At 41.3% G+C, this 22,110-nt stretch overlaps 1 protein-coding gene across 1 annotated transcript in view; it reads right to left on the bottom strand.

Annotated features, from left to right (window-relative positions):
- Window positions 1-3,687: 3,687 nt before the first annotated feature.
- ddb1 (damage-specific DNA binding protein 1) overlaps window positions 3,688-22,110 on the bottom strand; it is a 42,773-nt gene continuing 24,350 nt past the window's right edge. The window contains exons 16-27 of the mRNA XM_041935921.1: window positions 20,739-20,946; window positions 20,370-20,465; window positions 19,889-20,000; window positions 18,821-18,944; window positions 17,252-17,416; window positions 16,642-16,736; window positions 12,917-13,087; window positions 11,634-11,743; window positions 10,729-10,898; window positions 6,845-6,947; window positions 5,817-5,940; window positions 3,688-4,370 (exon numbers count right to left, since the gene is read on the bottom strand). Coding sequence (XP_041791855.1) covers window positions 4,287-4,370; window positions 5,817-5,940; window positions 6,845-6,947; window positions 10,729-10,898; window positions 11,634-11,743; window positions 12,917-13,087; window positions 16,642-16,736; window positions 17,252-17,416; window positions 18,821-18,944; window positions 19,889-20,000; window positions 20,370-20,465; window positions 20,739-20,946 — 1,562 coding nt within the window. The 3' untranslated portion in view covers window positions 3,688-4,286. The remainder of the gene's footprint in view (window positions 4,371-5,816; window positions 5,941-6,844; window positions 6,948-10,728; window positions 10,899-11,633; window positions 11,744-12,916; window positions 13,088-16,641; window positions 16,737-17,251; window positions 17,417-18,820; window positions 18,945-19,888; window positions 20,001-20,369; window positions 20,466-20,738; window positions 20,947-22,110) is intronic.

Raw genomic sequence — 22,110 nt, 5'->3', positions numbered from 1 at the left:
GCAAAGGTTAAAAAACTGACAAATGATTTCCTGTTAGCCAACCGCTAAAAGCCAAGTAGCAGAGCGGAGCGATAAATCCATTTAAGTTAGCCTGCCTGCTTTAGCTAACTTTAACGCTGGAACCCCTTACCGCTCCAACAGCCCACCCGCACAACGCTGAAGCGTATGAGGTTTTTTATTGTTCTTCCTGTGTATTACACAGCGAACAATACAACGATACAATCACAACAGGAGGCACAGTAAACTGCAGATAAACAACCATTTTTAAAATTGAGGCAACTCACCGATTACGTCTCTTGGTGATCCACAGATCGACAACACTCCGACAGAAACGGTCTGGTAACATCGACAAAGGTCCCAATGATCCACTGTAGTAAAAATATTTATTCCAAAACACGATAATAATCCACAGAAAGTTGTGCCAAAGCCAGAATGTTTTCAATTTCCGGGAATGTATAAAGATGGACGCCATCTTGTGTCCAGTGACTCTGCAGAGTCTCAGGTTTCAAATGATACCTCACTTGACCAATCACAATCTGCCATATGAAGCTGAGCAACCAGAGAAGCCAATAACAGTCTGAGCTGAACAGAAGGCCTGCCTTCTCTTCTTCCGTGTGAAGATTGAGCCAATTACAACCAAGTTTGTAGATGACTGGCGCTTCCAATAGCCAATTAAGTTGTGAACATGCAATATGCCAGTTCAGTGGCTTATTTGCAGTTTACAATCACATCAGATTAATGATTTCAGTGCTAATAGGGATATTAGGGATATACACAAATTTGAAGTGATATGTTTGGCAAATGGCCTCAATTTAAAGATATATAGCCACAACATATAGATAAAAGTATAATTAGAGAAAACATGAAAGTATAAGCATGTACTCCAAATGGTTCAAGAATCGGAGTCGGTTTACTTCAGGTATGGTTCGATAGGCGTTTCAGGCAATTCTTTTACTGGACTGGTTTAAAATTATTCCCGTTGCATCTAAGCTTCTAAGCAGTCGTCACTAGGGGTTGTGGTTTATTAACCCGAATCAGATTCATCAGAATTTAGCAATATTTAGGGTTTGTGGTTGTTACCACTCAGAGAGTCAGTAATCAACACACTGTAAAATGTGCACGGTAGGACGTTGGTGAGCACTCCGAGGGAAGTCTTCATGTTAAATGATGTTTTGAACTATCACTGGGCCCTGCAGAGGCCAACAGGCTGTGCTGCATAAATCTGCTGAGCTCCCCGACAGACAAAGGATTCTCCAGCTCTGACCTCGATTACTTTTAAGCTGCCTTTAACTCCTGGACTCGCCAAAGCAAAGAGCAGATACCCAGTTTGACCTGGCCTTACATCTACATCGATCTGCTCTGGTTAAACTACAGCGGCTGGCCTTGAAGACAACTTCATCTGACTGCTACGACCCGCTCCATCCAACCACTATCACTGAATAACTGCCTCCACTGGTCTTACCAGTTGGATGGGTCGCCACCAATCAGCAACTCCTGTGGTGGAGAAACGTTTGATGCACACTACCCCTGCAGGGAGGCTAGTTTTTCCCTGAACTTTAACTTTGATTTATTTAGTCATGAATATTTAATGTTAGAGAGAAATGTTGTTGATAACTAATGATTATAAGGAGGCCAGCCAATCAATCAGTAAGCAACAGCAGGATTTAGTCCTGTGTTTTGAAGATTGGGTCGACCACTTCGGTTTATGTTTGGCTTGTGGATGTATTTTTCTTTTGAGACCCAGGTATGAAACAGCCTTATGATTATTGAACACAAGAGCAAAATAATGGGTGAAGACACATAAAACTCATTCTAAAGATGATTCAAATCTCTCCGTGACATTGCCTGGAAACAGATGTCTTTTATTTATTTTTTCACATCTTCCTGCATCAACATTAAGAATAAATGCTGTTGTAAATATGGCTGCACGCAGCCCCGTCACTGCATGCTGTTTCCTGTTGTGTCCTTGGTAAAGCATCGCTGCAGTGTGCATAAACACAAGAAGGTTACCGCATTTAGTTCACATAAATCCTTAATAAAAGGTAAAAACCTCAGCAGCACGATTTTCCTCATGAGCTTTAATGAGAGCGTATCTCAAATTGAATCTTACGTGAGTGACATTTGACAATATTTGAGGAAAATGAAATTAATTTCATATTCATTTATTCTGTCAGTCAAGTTTATTCCATTTACCTCCTTCAGCCAAAATACATCACGGAGCAGAATGCTTGCCTGCTCCACATATGGCAATTTATTCAAATTGAGAAAACAAATGTAAATATGAGGAAGGGTGAGGACAAGTGTAGACTGAATGGGGAATCTGGTGAAGAAACACCAGAGCAATACAAAGGCCTGTATGCCTCAGGATGGTGACAGGAGGACAAAAATAGCTCAGGACAAGTGGCAGAGGACGTCCACTGGCAGCTCCTGACCACTTTTCCCTCGGTTTAGAAACATAAAGGTGGAGAGAATCACCCTGCCAGTATTTCAATGTGTAAGACCTTTGATATTTTCAGCTGAAAGAGCTGGTGTGTTCCAGCTCGACACTGTTTACTGCGGATGAAAAGAAATATGCACACAAGCAAATTAATGAGTCGCTTGAGAAAACAATGCACGTAATATTCTGCATTTTCAGCAGGTCTGACATAGAACGAGTAAACCCTGCGTGTTTAGTATGCACACAAACTGATCTACTGACACAAAGAGATTTAAACCCTTTTTCTTTTCACCCTTGCACTTTTTTTGTTTGGATGTCTAAGATTCATTATGACTACGTGGGCTCCAAGCAGCAACGCTGCATTAAGTGTCGACCCGACCCCGGATGCAGCTCTAATTTGATGAATGAGGTCAACATCAGTAATGGTGGAGGGCATCTTCTTTAAGTGTATTAAATTGGTTGTATGTAAAAGCAGAAAATGACTAAAATCTGCAGGCTGAATACAAACAGAATAAAGAGCAGTTTACATCAAACCAGGGCTGCAAATAATTATCTTCACTATCAAATAATCCAAAAAATGTCACGATACAGTAAAAATTACCAACATGACAATGACATTGCTTGCTTTGTCTGACCTACAGTCCAAAACACAATTATATTTGGTTTTTACAACCTCAGATGATGACAAAACCCAGCAAATATTCACAATATTATGCTGAAACTAGTGAATGTTTGCTAATGAAAGCCTACAGTGAGCATCTACAGCCATGATAGAGGCTCAGAGGGTCCACATTTGCCAATTAGCACTAAACACAAAGTACAGCCAAGCCCTGATGGGAATTTCATGAGATTTACAGGTATTTATGAAGAAAATAGCTGATCAGGGGATCAAAATGATTCCAAGTCATTCTCTTGGGGCCATTAATACGCCCATTGGTGCCAGATTTCACAGAAATCCATTAAAAACCAGAAGAGTCAACCTCATGGTGGCGCTAGAGGAAAAGTCAGGGGTCATTGAAGTCATTAGGATACATCATCTGAGATAATTTTGTGCCAGTTCAAGTAGATGTTAAGATATGTCACAGTGAAATGCTGATGGCACCAGAGGGAAAAGTCAGAGGATCACCAATGCCAGAATTTATCCTCGAGAGACCCTGAATGTCTTAACCAGTCTGGACCAAAGTGGTGGACCGAGCAACTGTGAGGAAAATCAAAGTCCAAACAGAGACAAAGTCAGACACGGCTGTTAACAGTACTAAAGCAAAGTTTATTAGAATAAACAGAAAACATCACAAAGACAAAATAGCTATAAATCTATCATCTTCCTCATTTTATTTTTCGTACAGCGTGTTTACTCCAGACTTCAATGATAAAACTGAAAAGTGTGAATCAGATTGAACCTGTGGGGCGGAGAGGATCTGCTAACCGTGAACCTGCCTGCAACGCTCACAGCTCACACCCGTTTGTGGTCACGGAAATCTTTAGGGTTTGTCCTATTTATAGTCACACAATATTCCACACAGACGCAGTCACACATGCTCGCGCACACACACACACACACTCAGACCAATGTCTTCACTTTGGTCTTTTTGTTGTCCAAACAGGGTGCTACACACTTCGCCCAGAGACTTGTCTAAATGAAGAGTGCTACGCTCATCATGTGGCACCCTCAGGGCCTCGACGGTTGACAAATCTTGAAGTCTGAAGGACGAACATGCACACGCCGTTTATTTATAATTATTTACAAATCTGAAAAACTCAAGCCAAGTTCACTTGCTCGCCGTTGCGCCCGTCACTCCTCCTCAGGACCCTCCTCTTGCTCAGCGGGGGGCCCGAATGGCGGCTGAGGTTAGTGGATCCTCGTCAGCTCCTCCACAATCTTAATGACCTCGTCCACTGTGGCTTCACGCTTCATGCCGCTGCCGTCATCGATCTGAAATTGAGCGATACGAAACAGTGAGCCCCCCCTCTAAGACAAACCCCTCCAGCGCCACTGGATGAAGACACACTGTGGATTCAGTTGTTTCAGGTGAGATGATAGAGAGCTACAGGGGATCTTTTACAGTATCTTGCCTCTACTGATTATAGATTGACTGCATTTTGTGTTTCTGCATTGCTTTTCCTCCGTCTCTCTCATGCTGTTAATGAGCTAACCTAAAAACGTGACCATGTCTCGTTGTTTTCAGCCTTTTCTGCTCTACATCACGACCTCTTCCATGGCGTTTCGGTGTGGCTGTGCAGATTAGTCAATTCTTTGATTGGTCGATCAACACATTTAAGAACATTGTTCTTTTTAACTTGTTTTACGTTCAGCGCTTGGAGTTTCACTTGAATGACTTGTGCTATTTAAATAAAGTTTTGATTTGATTAAATTGGCCACCATGTTATATAGTCGATTACAAGTTTAAGCCATTTTATGCAAAAATGTCAAATATTTGACAGCTTTAAGTTTTCAAATGTGTAAATCTGCTGTATTTCTTCGTCTGAACGTTGTAGTAAACTGAGTATCTTTAAGAAACTGATGCGTGTTTCTCACTGTATTCCGATGATGCGGAGAAAGATTGTTGATATTCGCAGAATATGAAATCAGTTGTTTGTTTTGTGCATGTGCGCTGAAAAAAAGTGTCTCAGACCGAGTGACGCATCACTTCCCAGCCAATCAGCAACAGGTGGCGTTCGTGCTCGTGCAGGACAATGGGAGGGGAGGGACAGTAAATCTGGCATGCTAACATTGTGCAGAGGGAAGGACAGCAATATCCACAATCTTTCTGAAGAATGACGCACCTTTTATCAATTAATCAAGCCAAAAGTCAAATTAATCAACTTTAAAAATAATCATCAGTTGCAGTACAAATCTTCAGACAACAAGCTTTAAACAGGAGTTTCCTGACAAACACATCGTCCACATAGTTTGGACTGTTTGTATCAGCTGGTCCTGAGAGGCAAACAGGAGACGCCTTCGTTTAAGAGTTAGAAGTGTGGGATTTTTTGAAATGCAGTGACAGTAAAGAGAGACACAAAGCAGAATATGCTCATTTGTTTATTTGCAAAAAGTGTCTTTGCCAGCTGTTCTGCCAGGCGAGTTATTCCCAGTCCTCACTCACAAAGCACAGGAGTGTAATAAAACTGTCTGGAGGGTCTTTGAAGGTTCAACGTCGCTTCAAGCCAAATACAGAAACAACACCACAGTATCAGTATCAGCTTGCGTCTTCACCAGATGTTTGTGGGAGAACACAATAAGCTTGTTATCAGAGTGGAGGTCCAGGCTCTAATAACAAGCTTATGTCTCCTTGTCCTTAAACCAACGTTCATATTTGTGTCCATTACAACAGCAGCAACCTGATGTCGTACGAGAGTGTGGACGAACACGAGCTCCTACCTGTAGAGTGCTGACGACCTCCTGCATCTTGGCTCGTCCGAGATCCAGGAAGCTCTCAATCAGATCCCCATCGATGAATCCGGTGGCCTGCTCTGTCTTCCGCTCTGTGTGGAAGGACCTCCAGGTGCCGCGGAGTCAAGAAAAATCAATACAAAGCTGCTGCTCTGCCTGAGCGTTGCACTTTGGGTACAGTATCTCATATTTTACTTCAGGCACCCTCAGAAAATATTCAGCATGATGTGCAGGAAGTCTAATAAAAACAGCACTGTTCAGAGAGCAGGCAGCTGCTGTTGAACCTGGTGTTTAAACTGCAGTTTTCATTACAAAACATAAAGAATGTGCTTTTAAAAGCATCTTAATAAGTGATGTGTAATGCAAAACGCCTCCAGTTTATCTGGGTGCAATCACCCTTAATTCTCCAATTAATCCTCCAAAAGCTCAGGTTTTTAGGTTTTAATGCATAACGATGATTAAATGATATTTCTGCAGCTAAAGCTTCAAAAATGATTTTTCAAAAACACCATCACCAACACAGTTTCTGCGGATTTGCTCACATCTCCCGGAGCACTGGTCTGTATTACAAATAGGGCTTTGGGAATAGGGATTGTTCTGCTGGTTAGCTTCTCAATAAATTACCGATTTAGTTTAAAAATGTCAAAAAATACAGAAAAATGTCCAGGTTGATGTCTTCAGATGTCCTGTTTTTTACGACCAGCAGTCTAAAACCTACAGATATTTAGTTTAGTATTGTAAAAGACTAAACTCAAATTATAAAAGCTTGAACTAATGGCAAAAAAAATCAGAACTGTTGTTTTTCTTTCTATCAACTAACTCGTATCATCCGATGGCAGAGCGGCCACATACAAACTGTTTCATGCATGAGAGTCTATCAAACACATCCAAAGCCAATTAAAGCAACTATTACGGCTTTGTCACTTCACTCTCTGGGTTTACCGCCTACGAGACGACCACGGCGTTCGGCGCAGGTCGCCTCTGTCCCTGCGACAGTCTGAACAGAAGAAGGATATAAGCTGTGCTCGATCTTGCCCACACTCTTGATGACCTTGTTGAGGCGGTTCTGCAGATCCAGGAGGAGGCTGTACCAGCCCTCGGACAGGGACGTCACCAGACCTAACACACACACACACACACACCTAGTCAATCAACAACACAACCTTTTCTTTGAAGGTGTAACATTCACGACGGTAGCAGATGATAAACACTTTCTCATCAGCAAAGAGGAAGGAAGATGTTTTAGTACTGGATTCATAATGACTCAAAAAGGTTTTACAATAAATAAAATATCATTAGCGTGACTGCAACCCTCCTGATGCAAGTTTCATGCTTGCGTGCTGGACGATGTTAAGAGTGAAAAAGAATGATTTTAACACTTTAATAATTGAAAATCATTCCAAAATGTTGTGTTTTGAGAGTAATTTCCCTGTAAATGTTGGAGCCACAGAGCTTTCAGCGAGCTTTCCTCTATGCTAACGATTCTGTGACAGTGAGCGTATTATTCTGATGCTCGGGGGAAATAATCAGCACTGAAATTACCACCAAAAAATAGGCAAACTTGTGAACAAAAGGTTACACTGATTTGTAATGCAGAGCTCGTCTCTCTGCATATGAAGCCATGAAAGTGTTGGATTTTTGGGACAAACTGCCAGCAGCAGTTTGGAGGACAGCAGGGCTGCGACTAATGATTATTTTCATGATCAGTTAATCTGCCGATTACTTTCTCGATGGAGGAAATTAGAGGTTTTGTCTATACAATGTGTGAAAAACGCCCATCACCAACGTCAGATCTTTTGTTTCTTGTTTGTTTTTAAGTGAACTGAATGTCAGAAACAACCGTTTACTTGTTTGCTTTTGTATTATTTATTATTGCTCAGTTTATTATCATCCTTTTATGCTGCAACTGTCAAGGCTACTAAGTCTTATGATATTAAATGTGTTTCCATTCACCTGTTTTCATGTGCATTTTCAATTCGTGAATAAAAAAACAGTGTAAAAAACCCAACAACCTCAAAATATCTCAAAAAACCCTTTTACTCCTGGTTGAGGTGGACACGTTAATGTATCGATTAAAGCACAATGCGACAAAGTGGAACGGAAACATTGCACTGTGTTGCACTTTGCTCAGTCATGATGTACAAATGTCGACTGAAGCTCTGGTTCCACTGAAGAGACTAAAAATAGCGGCAGACTAAAACATCGGGTCTGCATGGAGCGATGTGGAGTCTGTGACCTTCATCACATTAACACATGAAGCAAACACGGATGCCATATTTCCATCATGTTTTCCACGTTGTGTTAATTCGTCTGAGGTTTTACTCGTGCTCTTTAAAGTTAGAAACTTTAGAAGACTTCCATTTAATTAAAAGTTTTAAGTCACCATTTATCTCCACATGAGTTAGCACAACGGTGACTGAGCCTATGGCCCCATGAGGAAATTATTGCAATAGTTATATATTTTGCAGTATTATGAGCTGGGTGTCATTATCAACATTCCTTGAAAAAAAAAGCTATTTTAAGTTACTGTGAATGCAAAGTGATGCTGCAGTTTCACATTAAAAGCATTTCACTCGTGAAACATGAGTTGACTTTTATTATGAAGTACTCACAGGAAATGCAATGTGGTTGTCAGTGAGCTTTGCACTTAACCACCATCGTTAATCAAAAATGGGTCAGCAAAACAAGACGGCTGCCATTTTTTCTGACAGAGGATCAGTTTGGCACATTGCAGGAAGTCATGGAACAAGCAAGAGCAGCCACAGTGAGCTGTTAGATGAAGAGCTGCAGGCGACAGGCTGCACACCTTCAACTTCTCAGCAGGGTTGCTCCTTTCACTGTGACCGGCTGTCTGCACACTCATGCCGTGTGCAGCATAAAATCAGATCGCAGTCGCTCACAGAGTTATGGAAAAAGGCCAATTATTGCCTTTATCAAAACGTCTGTTTGTTTTACTGCCCCAGAGTTCTCTGACCTGCAGCTTTAAATCACATTTGCTGGTAAATACAAGTCAACCAGGACTGACATCTTCTAGATGGTCACTTTAATTACATCATATTGTTGCGCCCTCTTCTTCTGCAACACTTTAATGTATTTTGCAAAGCACTTTGAAACATTGTTCAGAAAAGTGCTATATAAATTACGTTTATTATAATATTTTTATAATATTTGGATAACATTGGTGGCTGGAAACAAATTCATTTGCATTTTCTTTTGCAGATTTTCTGGCAGTTACGTTGGTTTGCAAGAAATTTTGGATGAAAAATAAATGACTAGTGACCTTTGTATATCCAAATAAAAAGTCAAAAAGGAATTTCCTAAAGGCCAAGTTCACATCAAGGAAAAAATGGTTACATAAAACAGAGAAAAGCAGAAAATCATCACAAAGAGGCTGGAACTGATAAAAAATGACTGACAGTGAAGACAATGTACTGATCATCATTTTCTGATGACTGACTAATCAATTGATTGTTTCAGCTCTCCAGACAGTGATTTGTTTTAATGAGACTGCCACAAAAAAGCCATTATAGACCATCTGCTGAGTCCATTTCTCTCCATATCACCAGTCCAAATTATATGTTGCAAAGGTTAATTAAATACCCAGGTTAATAAAGACGTATATATAATAGTTGAAACATTCACTTTAAGTTTTATCAGGATGGATTCAAGACAGATCTTTTTAGATTTGACAGTGAAATATAATGCACGCTTGTAAAGTGTTGAGAAGACAATTTGCCCGCAGCCAGGCCTTTTCTAAAGCTTTGAGTTTGGATGAAATAATTTGACATTAGAAGGCATTTTCTCAGACATCGTGTACTCGTCTTCCTCGCCTCACATATTGGTGTGATAATCTTTCCATCACTCAGTGCGTGGGTTTTCAACAGCAGCCCAAAATAAGTTAGTCCACTTGTTGGTTTCTTTTTGGGTAGAGTAATCATGTTCTTCCCAGAAACATCTAATTTATCACAGCATCTCGAGGAGCGATAAGACCAGCAGGGTATTTTTCTTCATTGCACACTCAAGCCCATTATGTTTTACGGGGCTAATGTGGAAAGTTTTTTACTGGAATGTATAACGGTTCTCATTTCCTGTTAAACTTTCCTCAGAGACTTTTAAAAGAATCACAGAAGGTGTTGAGGTGAAATAACGTGCCGAGTGTTAATGCTGTGCGAGTGCATGGTGTAAATTACTGTTGTGTCCAAATGATGTGCACTCCCTATTTTTCATCTCTGCCATCATTATTGCCAGACTGAAAGCTACGAGTGTAAATCTGAGAAATGAGGTGTAAAAATATGATTTCCCTCTTTCTTCTCTCCTTCTGAAATGGAAACATTAGTTCTGAATAAATGGTTCTGACAAAAGTTTGTGCAGTCCCTAATTGGTCTGTGGTCTCGTTACTGCAGTCTGCTGATTATTGGAAATACTGGAAATGAGAGCCATCTTTGTGCAGCTACAGTCTCAAACTGACAACTGCTCATGTTTATTTTCCTGCATTTGCCAACCAGTCGAGACTCCAGGAGGTTATTGTTTCCAGCCAAGAAATAATCCAGAACGTAGCATTGCTGTAAAACCCCAAGTTCTCATTTATGGTTGGTTGTTTGTACAGACTTAACAAACTAGATACAAAGTGTTAATTAGCAAGCTTTAGAGGTAAATTATGCTACCTTTGGTGTGAGCCAGGCTAGCTGTTTCCACCACGTTTCCAGTCTTTGAGCTAAGCTAAGCTAATCAGCTGCTGGTTGCAGCCTCTTAGAATATTTAACCTGCAGAGTCACGTAGGGTTAATTAGCAATCTTCTAATGTAACTCTCTGCAACAAAGCAAATGAGTGCATTCCCAAGATGTTGAAATATTGCTTTAAAATAATAAATATGTGTGTGTGAAATTCTGTGTGCGCCTACCAATCATGCCGTTAACGGTGCCGAAGAGCACGGAGCCCTGGGTGGGCGTGGAGCTCTCGCCCAGGTTCTGCAGCACCAGCGAGCCGTGGCAGAAGACATTGACAAACTCCCCGAGGTGGAAGACCCCCACCTCCTGCAGGTGCTGCCGCTCCTCGTCGGTGGTGGCCGCACTAGCCGAAGGAAGGACGGCGGGAGAGAAATACAAAGAGATTACAAACGTTGGGGGATGGAACAGGTGGGATACAGAGGGGTTGAGACGGGAGCAAACACAAAGAGGAATGAAGACATCAAAGTGTAAAAACAAAGAGAAAGAGATGTCAAAAGCAAAGTAAGAAATGTTTGGGGGCATGAGCGATTGATTAAGCAAAAGAAAAACAAGCCAGGCAGAGATATCAGATGCGGTGTAAAAGGTCAGAGAGTGATAGAGAGGTAATGGCAAAAAGGGTGAGGAAAAGTGGAGAGCTCAACAGGAAGAGAGATGTGATACAAAAATAAAGGTCAAAAGCATTGAGTGGTCCGACGTGATGTATTGGGCGGATGATAAGTGGTGGCATAAATGTAACGCACTCACTTTCGGACCACATCTTTCTTCCTTTTCCATGAAATCAACACTTGTCTAATACAAAATGACTAAAGTGGGAGATGCAGCCGAGCGGCTAAAAGCTCAGCAGTGAGATGACTCATAATTCCCAAAACAAATGCAAGGACAATGCTGTTAAAGCACATTCCTATCAACAACGCTGCTGTGAAAAAGCATGATGGGCCTCCTGATGACACAATGTTGGTGTCAGTGGATTAATATCGGAGGTGATTTAGAAACCTCTTGTCAGTTCGGCTATAGAGGAGCAGCTCGGGGGACCAATCTCAGTGCGTTTATATACAATAAGGTTTTAAGCGTCCCTCACCTGTCCTTCTGGCAGACGAACAGATTGAAGGCGTTCTCCGCGCCCAGGAAGTTGTCGTCGTCCAGGATTTCCACTGCGCTCATCCAGTTAGGATTGAAGTCACGTGCAATCTGGCCACAAAAAAAAGCATGAGATGTGTTGGATTAAACAGTAAACAGCACAGAGGATGGTTATTGTCTCCAAGCAAGTGCTGTATTATCAATGAGCAAGGAAGGTGCTGACTACAAAGTGCTGGAATCCTTACATAGTCAATAGGCTTCAGTGCAAGTACCAAGGCGATAGACTTTTTAAATACCCTTGAAGACATTTACATACTCAAAAATGAAAAATCAAAAACCGCCCGGACCATCTGTTCCATCTATGCCTGCTAGCTGTGGCCTGCATACTGCGAGCAGCACGAATCAAAGACTGTTTTGTGAAGAGGACGCAGCACTCTGTGCTGTTAATATCTCCTGTAACTGATTGCCTCACAACACTTTAAGACAGCACACGCCAGACAGTAATCAGAAACTGCCGGTTAAAGGAATCGTTCCACTTTTTGGAGGATAGTCTTACTTGCTCTTGCTGGGAGTTACATGAGAAGATCAATACCACTCAAAGGAAGGAAACAGGCTATATATACAAAGAGCTCCACCTGTATGTATACTGTCTGTGTATACATTCGAGTGTGTGGACAGCATCTCCTTTTGCTCTGCTGCTGTTTTTCATTTTGCACATGTACCAAAATAAGGTTGGATGAAGACACTTTCCGTCTAATTTGCTTTTAAGATCGATACCATTCTCACACCTGTGCATTAACCAAGAGGCTGGGGTCAGGAGACAGCTTAGCTTCGTATAAACTAACATGCGTAACATTTTCAGTAGTTACAGATTCACTTCTGTGGTGTTCTCAGGTGCGTTCTGCTTCTTCACAATCTCTCACACTTATTACACTGGGCACAGCGCCACAGCGTGCCTTCAACAGCGAGTGTGACTTGTCGTCAAATCTCTTCATTGTTCGACCACAAATCAATTTGAACACGCAGCTCATCAAAAGGGTGGGAGGTACACGTCAGCGGCAATGCTTTGTAGAGGGTAAAAAACATTTACACAGCGAACAGGAGGTAAAACATGCATCCAGGGATGTGGAAAACAAAAAGCTACTACATATTTGAACAAACAGCAGCCTTGGCTGAAAGCGAAAACCCTGATTTGTGACTTCTGTTATGGAGCATACACTCCTCAACTTGCTGTGCCCTTTACAGTTCTCGTGTTGTTTTCTCAAAATCCTCTTCGCATCTCACCTCTTCAAAGTTTCCCTCCATGGGTTTGTACGCCAGCAGGAGGACGGACCTCATTAGGTCTCCCACCAGGATGAAATCTCCTTTGGTCTTCAGGTAAAGGGCCATGATGTTGTTGTAGTGGTTACACTCTGTCCTCAGCTCCTTCTCAGCCGTCCACTCGTACAGACGCACCTGAAACAAACCGTCAAGGTGAGTAATTGTTTGTTGTCATACAAGCTGCCAAAAGTAGATCAGCAATTAGCTCCGGCAGTATTTGATGAACCGGCTGACACTTTAGTTCCTCAGCGCTATCACTCTGGATAAGAAGTGCCTCTGTGAGTGTGAGGTTGAAGGGCTGATTAAGAGTCTGAGTTATCAGCCGCCACATTACATGAACAGTTAACAGCTAATTATACCAACTGTTTCACACGGTCTGCGCCCTCTGACAATTGTTCAAAATGGTTTTGGGGTGGGTGAGTGAGTGACGGAGGTGTGTCTCTGGATCTAATTGCTGCTGACTTGAGGCCAGACTGATGTTGAGAAGGTACCGTGACATCAGATTCAGCGCTTGGAAATGTTGAAATAATGGCACGGATGAATGTGCTTTAAAGTATGAACTCTGTTAGAATGAGGAGCTCAGAATATCAAAAGTGCAATCTTTTTAATGTGAGTAGGACTGAAAAACAATGACTATACAAAAAATAAGCCTCCTCAATCATCAGTCTCTGCCTCTATTTTCTTATTTTGCTGCATTCAGGATGTTTCTGGGGGTCAGCCTTTGGGCAGCAGGTGTGTAGCCCCCAGCCAATAGCAGATCCAGATTCAGATCGAGCTACTGGTGTCGATGAGCTGGACAGGAGAAGCCAACTTTGAGTGTTGCTTTTATAAATCACAGTTCCGCCTTTAATGTGATGTATCTTTCATATCTGTTTTCCTCACATGGCTATTACATTTTTATTCTTTGATTTTCTTCCCACCACCATGACCCCCATGTTTTTTAATGCATTATTGTTTAGCTGTTTTTTGTTTGCTCTGATATTCTGTTTTACTTTGTTTAATCCTTTTAAGTGAAGCACCTTATGGGCTGAATCTCTGCATGAATGATGCAGCACACAATAAATGTTTTTTTAATACTTCAAAAAGAAAAAAAAAATCCTCATTTCACACATTTTCTATGTCTATGCATATCAATCTACCCCATGCAGTGACCTGCATCTTATGCATTTCTTCATGCATTTTACAGTATTGGTTGCACATCAGGAAACCTTATCCTCGTTGTCTACAAGGACGGCAAAAAACCTGCATGCTTATGATTTTGCTCAGATCCAGATCTATTAAAGTCCAACTGAACACATTTGGGCATCCCATTTGTAGTCAAAAAATAATGTCTGCGTGTTTTTTTAAATGTATTGTTAATAGTTTTTTATTATTAAAGGTAAGAATAAAAATCAGCAATGCTCCTTTTTATCTCAGCCTTGTAAGATAACTGTGGGTTCTTTAAGGCTACAGATATTTTTACTTGTTATAAAAATCTTGGTTAGTGAAATTTTCCTCTTCTGTCGGCTGCTAATTTTGCTTATTTTAAGTAACATTTCCCGCATCTTATTGCTTTTGCAGAGTATCTCTTTAATTTAGACATGCCTTAACACCTACATTTAGTCTAAATGAACATATTCAATAATGTGATACTAAATTTATGTCACCTCTTTAAATTTGTATCACACGCAAACTGAAATGAATACAGATGTCGAAACACGGGGAATCCGATCAAAGTAAATACAGAAGCAATTTTCACAGTCCAACAGACATGTGATGTCTGTTTCTACTTCAGTTAGGGAATTTCTAGAAAAAAAAAATTCACAACCCTCACATGAAGAGGTTCTGGCATAAATATGAAGCTTTCGGTAGTGACAGTGATGAAGAGTTCATTATTCTCAGCAAGAAAATGCCAGAGGAACCAGAACGCTGCACAAGTGTGCTGTGTCCAGTTGATGAAATTATTAGAAAAGTAATTTAAAAAGGCATTACACAAGCAACTTATGTCAGAGCTTGTCACTATGTTGTATTTTGTTCTACTGAGGCTGCTGTTGAAGGGGAAAATTGATATAACGTCTATGACGGATTGGTCCTTATTGATCCTTCAACTCTGGTGCGTAATAGTAAGTTAAGAGGCAAAGATTCAGAGAAGCTGACACAGCTGATTGACGTTTGAAATCTTAGTGCATTCTGTCATTTCGCTGTAGCTGCAACATGCAAAGCGCGTGCTAAGTCACGAACAGCATCTTGAAGTAATTTAGAGTGAAACGAGTTCTTGAAAGTCTAGTTCAATAAAGAAAATATAAAAGAAAGGAACAGGTAGGAGGTGTGTCAATGTGCTGTGTGAAGAGTTCCAGAAATCTGCAACTCGTGATTCTTCGATTCACAATATCTTAAAATAAAGCTGCCTTTTCAAGCCTTTAATCCTTATGATCTATCTATAGCTCAGTGTGGATGAGCGCGGTATTAAAGGACAGTAGGGGGGAAGCTGTTTCTTTCGCACTGTATGTCAAGTGATTTCACACAGCAATCCATTTGGGACATCTGTTTAGATATTGCACTTTAAAATGACTGCAAAGGCACCCTTCCTGTTGAACACATCACATGCTTCTTAAACAAAGAAAGTTAAAACACTCCAGTCATCAAGAGGCTGAGAAAAAAACATCTGAGTCTCAAAAAAGGGAGGTATTCAACTGAATACAGTGAAAATGAGTAAAACTGTCTGAAATCTGGTGAAAATTGCATCATGTGGTCTTTCAAATAAACCCCACTGAACCTGGATACTTCAGTCTAAACATGGCATCAAATGCTAGGCCAGATTCTTGGTCTGGTTCAGTTATTACTTGATATCATATTTTTATCATAACTTTATTTTAAGCCCTTGGTTGGTACATTTTGTTAAATGTGAAAAAGGGTTTTGTAGAAGAGCACCACTCTTCAAATGAAGGTCTTTGAAAAAATAGCACCAAAAACTGAAGCGCTGGACTGAGCACAGTAAATGTTTAAACGTTACATGTTGCATTAACATATTGTAATATTATCAGTGAGGGAATATGCAGTTTGTCTTTATTACAAGGTTAAACAAGGAACTGAGTGATAGCTTAGATAGATAGATAGATATACTTTATTTATCCCAAGCTGGGAAATTGCAGCTTCCAAATACATCTGATTTTATTTTGTATCTTTTGATCTCTTGTTGTTTTTATTCTGCTGTTGTAACAAGTGAATTTCCCCTACATGGGATCAATAAAGTCTTATCTTATCAATAGAGAAACTGGACCTCGGCAGCTGTGGAGTTCGGCCAGTTATTTCTATCCTATATTGGACATCCAGCGTAAACACAATGACGTTACATCTGATAGTTCTCGGGCAGAAAACGGAAGCAGTATTGAGAGATGCTGAATCGAAATTCCTGGATCAGAAGTTAAATTATGATGTTAAGCAACCACGATGGAGGCGCACTTGAAAGAGGCACTTTGTCAGCACCTTCTCAAGGGCTGAGATTTTAATTGTACAAACAAATCTTGAGAGTCTTTGACAGTAACTCTGATGTGAAAGAAATATTCTGACAATATTTCAAAGTGTATCTTGAAGCAAATTAAACATTCCAGCCACATTTTTCTCCAAGTCTTCAAAAACATTGCACATGAACATGACTGCAATTGGAAAATGTCTTTGTTTGTCCAGCTGAAAACTATACCCTCACTTACTGTGCTATTGATGCTGGCCAGCAGTTTGCCATTGAACTCCACCATAGAATAGACAGCTCCTTTCACCTCCTTCTCAGCCACAGTCTGCAGCTTACCTGCAGGAAAGCGCACAATGTCTGTCAGGCTGTCTGTTTGGTTACCATTCAGAGTGTTACAAGCTCAATGTCAACCTAAACTAGCACCTACAAGATATTACAGAGGCGTCGTGCTCGGTGAATGTGGGAAATGGTGAAAGAGAGTTTGGAATAAGTATGAAGGTAGAATGGAAAGCTAAAAAAGGATAAATGAAAGGCAAGCAACGCGCCTTGAGAGGGACAGAGTATGAAAGAAAATGAGGGGGCATCGGTGGTGGAGAGAGGAGAAAAGTCTGATAAGAACTGATAAGAAAATGATTAAGTGAGGAGGGAAACAAGAGCATGGCAGGACAAAGTGTCCGTGAGTGGAAAAAACAGGACAGAAGGCGGGGAGGAGAAAATGAAACCGGGTGAAGGATAAAGAGACAAAGCAAAATGAGCCAGATGAGAGGACACAGGATGAAGAACAAAACATGAAAGTGCAGAGTTTTGTTTGCTGTAAACAGGGCGAGGTGAAGAAAAGCCTGGCTACTGACCGTCAGTGTAGTGGAAGACGATGATGCGCCCCTGCTTGGGCTCGGCCTCCTCTGGGTACACCATGGCGGTGCCGACGATAAAATACACTGATGGGTCTTTCCCCAGACGACATGACACCATGCTGAGGGCGTACTCACTGGGGAGGAACTGATGGGCATGGAGGACTGATAGAGATACAAAACACACAATCCTCAGGGAACTGAGAGTGAGAGCAGAACAATACATCTCCCTCTTAAAAGGTTTTCTACATTATATCTGTTGGCCTTTGTGACAGCCTTCAATATTCAGTTTTAAAGGATGATTCTGGTTTATCACGATTCAGTTTCTGGGAACACGCTGATGTAGCTACAACATCCAGCGGGGTAAACGTGAAACAAAGGACACATGAGATGTCAGACACACAAACTAGTTTTAAAAAAGACAGTAGTTTAACTAATCTAAACCACTTTAATTGGAGGTATAAAAAAATCACGGCCCATTAGACGTCCTTTTAGCGATAGTTGCCACATTCCCAGACCAAACCTGTGACGATTACATAATAAACTGGAATTCTGTATCAGATCCACGTTACACGGTGACATTTCAGTGACTGTATTCTGTCTAATTAGACCCGCACGGTCATTGTTTATTTATTTATCTCCTCATCTGGCCGGTGTATGTGGAGACAACTGATAAACTGAAGTGGCGCAAGGTACGGCCCTAACCCTAACCCTATTAAAACACATATGACACAGTTGATGTTGGTGTGAGAGACAGTAGAGCTCATTATGGACAAAGCTTGTGGAAGTAACTGCAGTTTTCTGTGGTGTAGCAGTGACTGAATAACTGATTACGCTATGTATATGAACTGTGCATTACTTCTCAAAAACTGTGCACTTATATGCATCAGTGAACTCACTGTTCGACCTCGACAGTGCACATACCGGACACGACTCGACTGCATAAGAATGTCTTCACGTCTGATAGATGAAAATCTCACAATTTCACACATCTAAATGAGCAGCTATCCGATCACATGTTGATAGACTGGAGTCAGCTGTGGACACAACGCGCTGAGCCAGTCCCATATTTACATGTCATTAACATAGAACATACCATAATTTATGCTGGTGTGGTATCTCGTGGAGTTTTAAAAGGGAGGCTTGGCGCAGCGAAATCTGCATTGCAAAACAGGCTGGAGAAAAAACCTGCCACATTCAGTGGGCTTCACTATGAAATGATCTGCATGACGCTCAACATGTTTAATTATTCAGCTACTCCATAAAGAGCCTGTGTGAGTTTCATATGTTCAGTAATCAGGATAACAAACTGATTTAATGGAGCAGCAAGTACAAATAAACACCCCAACTTAAAAGACATGAGATTAAATTCTAAGGTAAAGTGTGCACCCATTTCAATGTGAGCATACAGTAGCTTGATGAATGAGCGCTGGGACCAGGCTGTGGAAAGACTTTTCAGCACTGACCTGGTTATTCTCCGAGCTGAGCGCAATATTTTGCCATCAGAAGCTCCAAATGAAAGCGCCAGCTCTGTGAGATCAAATGGAAATGTACATCCGGCTGTCTCACCTTCAAAGGTGTGCTGATCCACCACGAGCAGACTGTGAACCTCCACCTCTTCACCGAAGGAGGTCTCGTGGGGAGAAGTGCTGCTGGGGAAGAGTTTGCTGGAGCTCACGCTGCTGGAGAGAGCCTGTAGTGGTGGAGATTTATGAGACGAGACAGAAGAGGAGCAGGGACAAAGAGAAACCTAATAAAGCAATTCAAATCTCTATTTCTGCCTGAGCTCAACGGCACAGTCGGCACCATCTGTAGCACCAGATGTGCAGCATTTAAAATCAGGTAAACATCTTCCTGGTCATCACGTGTGAGAGGCTCTGGATGTGCTCCGTTTCCCCAAAGTTGTGCGCTGCAGCAATAAATACAAACACAAATAAAAGCACACACCTGTCCCCTTGGGGCAGCTACACAGCCAAGCTGAGTGGACATAACACATGCTGTCACTGTAAATCTGGCTGAAAAGACTTTTTTATTTCCTCTCCAAGCACAAATCTCTTTTAAATGTTGCTCCCACTGTTCTTCTCTGGCAGCTGAAACCTCACTGTCAGTATCCTTTGACAACAAATCAAAAAAAGATGATTATTTTTAATGGGATTTAAACTTAACTTGAACTCTTGCAACAGCTAAATTTAGCTCGAGTGGAACAGTTAAAGGAATTTCGGACTGTCGTCATTCATTTCACTCTCTTACAACCTACATGTCGCTGCAGGAGCGCCGAAACAAACAGCGAGAAAACATGCTGGAGAATTTTGTATTACACTTTTTCAAACAAATAATATTTCAAGTAAAAATATACAAAAAAAATCTGCTGGTAACAGCTTCAATTATGCCAAGATTAATATCCTTAGACTATGAAAGTAAATGATCAAACAGCATTAAAATTTAAATCCTGGTTTAGAAAATCTGGTTCCACGACACCTGCAAAGTGCCTAAGAGGACGAGATATTTGTTGTCCTGACAAGCTTCCAGCTAATGTTATAAATAATGTTCTTAGTCAGCATGCCTGGTTAGATAAGAGCACAAAACAAACAAGCCCTTCGGTGTTTATTATCCAAACACGACACGCAGCTACAGTACCTGAGTGCTCGCGCTGGGGCGAACAGCAGATGTGGTGCCGCTCACATCCTGAATCTCCACCCTGCTGGACAAAACCCCGAAACACTGGGAAACCTCCTGGTAGCAGATCCTCCTGGTGGCGTGTTAAGAGAGAGAGAGACGACGGGGGTGAGAAAACGTGGAGGGAAGCTGCTGGTAAACATGAAAACAGCAGCAAAGAGGGGTAAGCTGAACAAAAGAAGGTGCCTTGGGAGAGTGCTCTGTTTTCTCACTGGATAAAACAGCAGTCAGCCTTTTGATAACTTATTTAACAAGGCGGACAAATGGTTGTCACTTAAAAAATTGTGCACAAAAAGATGGCTGATGGATAACAAAACCAACAGGAGAAAGTCGCTGGAATCAGAGCAAACAAGTCGCTGCAAACATCAAGCAGCATGTTTGTACAGATGATGGCTCCCAAATGTTTGTTTGAAGGTCAACGCCAGCTCAGCGTGTGACTGACCTGGGAGACTCGTAGAGGGGAACAGTGCGAATGTGGAGCTTCTGAATCTCGTCGATGGTGCCGATGGTCAGAGTGCTGTTGTTGGCCAGAGCCAGACTGTGAAGGAAATCAAGATGTGCATCAGTAAGGAGGAAAAAAAAAAAAGAAGAAATACACCCACTTCCTTCGAATCAAAACAAAGTTTGACTGCATGGGCTTCTGTCAGAGAACACATCTGAGCCAGCTGTGTCTGCTCGATGATCAAAACAAAAGAAAGTGAAGTTGTGTGTGTGTTTCCGAACTCTTCAAAGCGCAGAGGAAGAAATCATAACACGAGTAAGGAGCTGCAGAGCGATGTAATGCGTGAGCAGTGAAAGTTGTGCTGCTGACCTGTCGGGGTAGCCCTCAGAGTTGAGCGGACACATATAATTGACCTCCTTGAGGTTGACGTTGGAGAAGACCAGCTTGTGGTTGGAGGAGTAGATGACGGTGGGCCGGTCGGAGCAGGCGAAGACGTTGGAAGTGGACAGGGATCTGAATGTCCTCAGCACAGTGGGCTGGGTGCCGAGGGTTACTTTCTTACGCTCGCTCAGGGCTCCTGGGGGGAGGAAATAAGATCGAAAACAAGTTTAACTGCAGTTAAGGTGGGTGTACTAATCATTGCTTGGGTCAAAAGAGCCACTTGCTAAGCGCCTTTAGCCAATAAAGTTTGTCCTTGTGTGCAGAATAGCTGTCTCCTTTTGAATGCTCTTTAAACCTGAATGGTTTCACGTGCCCTTGAGCCTTCAATGGAAGCATCTGCCTTTATGTTCCTCTGCTCATTTATTCTAATTTTTGCTTTTAATTTGTGTACAACTCATAGCCTTAATAGTAGCACGTACACTGTGTATAAGCTTTGGCTTTTCGACGCCCTTGTATTTTGTCACTTCTGACCACCGTACACATTTCCTGAAACGAGCTGATCGAACTAAAACACAATGAATGAGTAGAATTATAAGCGCACTAATATCCTGCTTCTGAGTCTGATCCTGTTTTTGATTCAATTCAGAACAGAATGTTTACAAGGATAATAGAAATACTGATTATATTCACAGCCCTGTGTATGTGGTTGTAACATCCACTGGTCACTGTCTGCAGTTTGTGCAGGGGTTTCTTTGACTGACTGGACACTGGAGCTGAAACGATTAGTCAATTGATCAGTTAGTCAGTCAACATATAATCAATCTGCAAGTATTCCGATATAACATTAACCTTTTCAATTATTTTTTTGCTATGTGCTTAATTACCTTCAGGTTTTAGACTGTTGGTTGGACAAAACATGCAATCTAAAGACGTCACCTTGCATATTAGGGAATTGTGTTGAGCATTTTTAGCAATTTTCTGACATTTTATATTGAATATGTAAGGTGAGGCCATAGATCAGGGCGGAAAGGGTGCTTCTTTATTCTTAATTTGAAAATGTTAATGGGGTTAGCTGTCCTGATGAGTAATGAGAAAGAATTCCAAGGATAAGCAAGCCAAAATAAGAAAATCCTACTTGTTTTTCTTCTTGTTTCCTGTTCATTCTCTGAATATGTGCGACACACACAAAAAAGATGTGGTCACATTGTTGTTAATGTCTTAACATCAAGGGACAATAATTATAAGTATTTCAGCTCTTGCATATGGTTTATTCTAAGTTTTGAGAGACTTGTATTCAGTCTTTGTGGACGTTTAGAGTTGAGTTTTATTCATTTTTGTGTCTCTGAACTGTAGACCATCA

The sequence above is a fragment of the Chelmon rostratus genome, chromosome 1 (genome assembly GCF_017976325.1).
Source record: "Chelmon rostratus isolate fCheRos1 chromosome 1, fCheRos1.pri, whole genome shotgun sequence".
Classification (NCBI taxonomy): Eukaryota; Metazoa; Chordata; class Actinopteri; order Chaetodontiformes; family Chaetodontidae; genus Chelmon; species Chelmon rostratus.
Note: the sequence above shows the minus strand (reverse complement) of the source record. Positions and strands in the feature narration are given on the sequence as shown.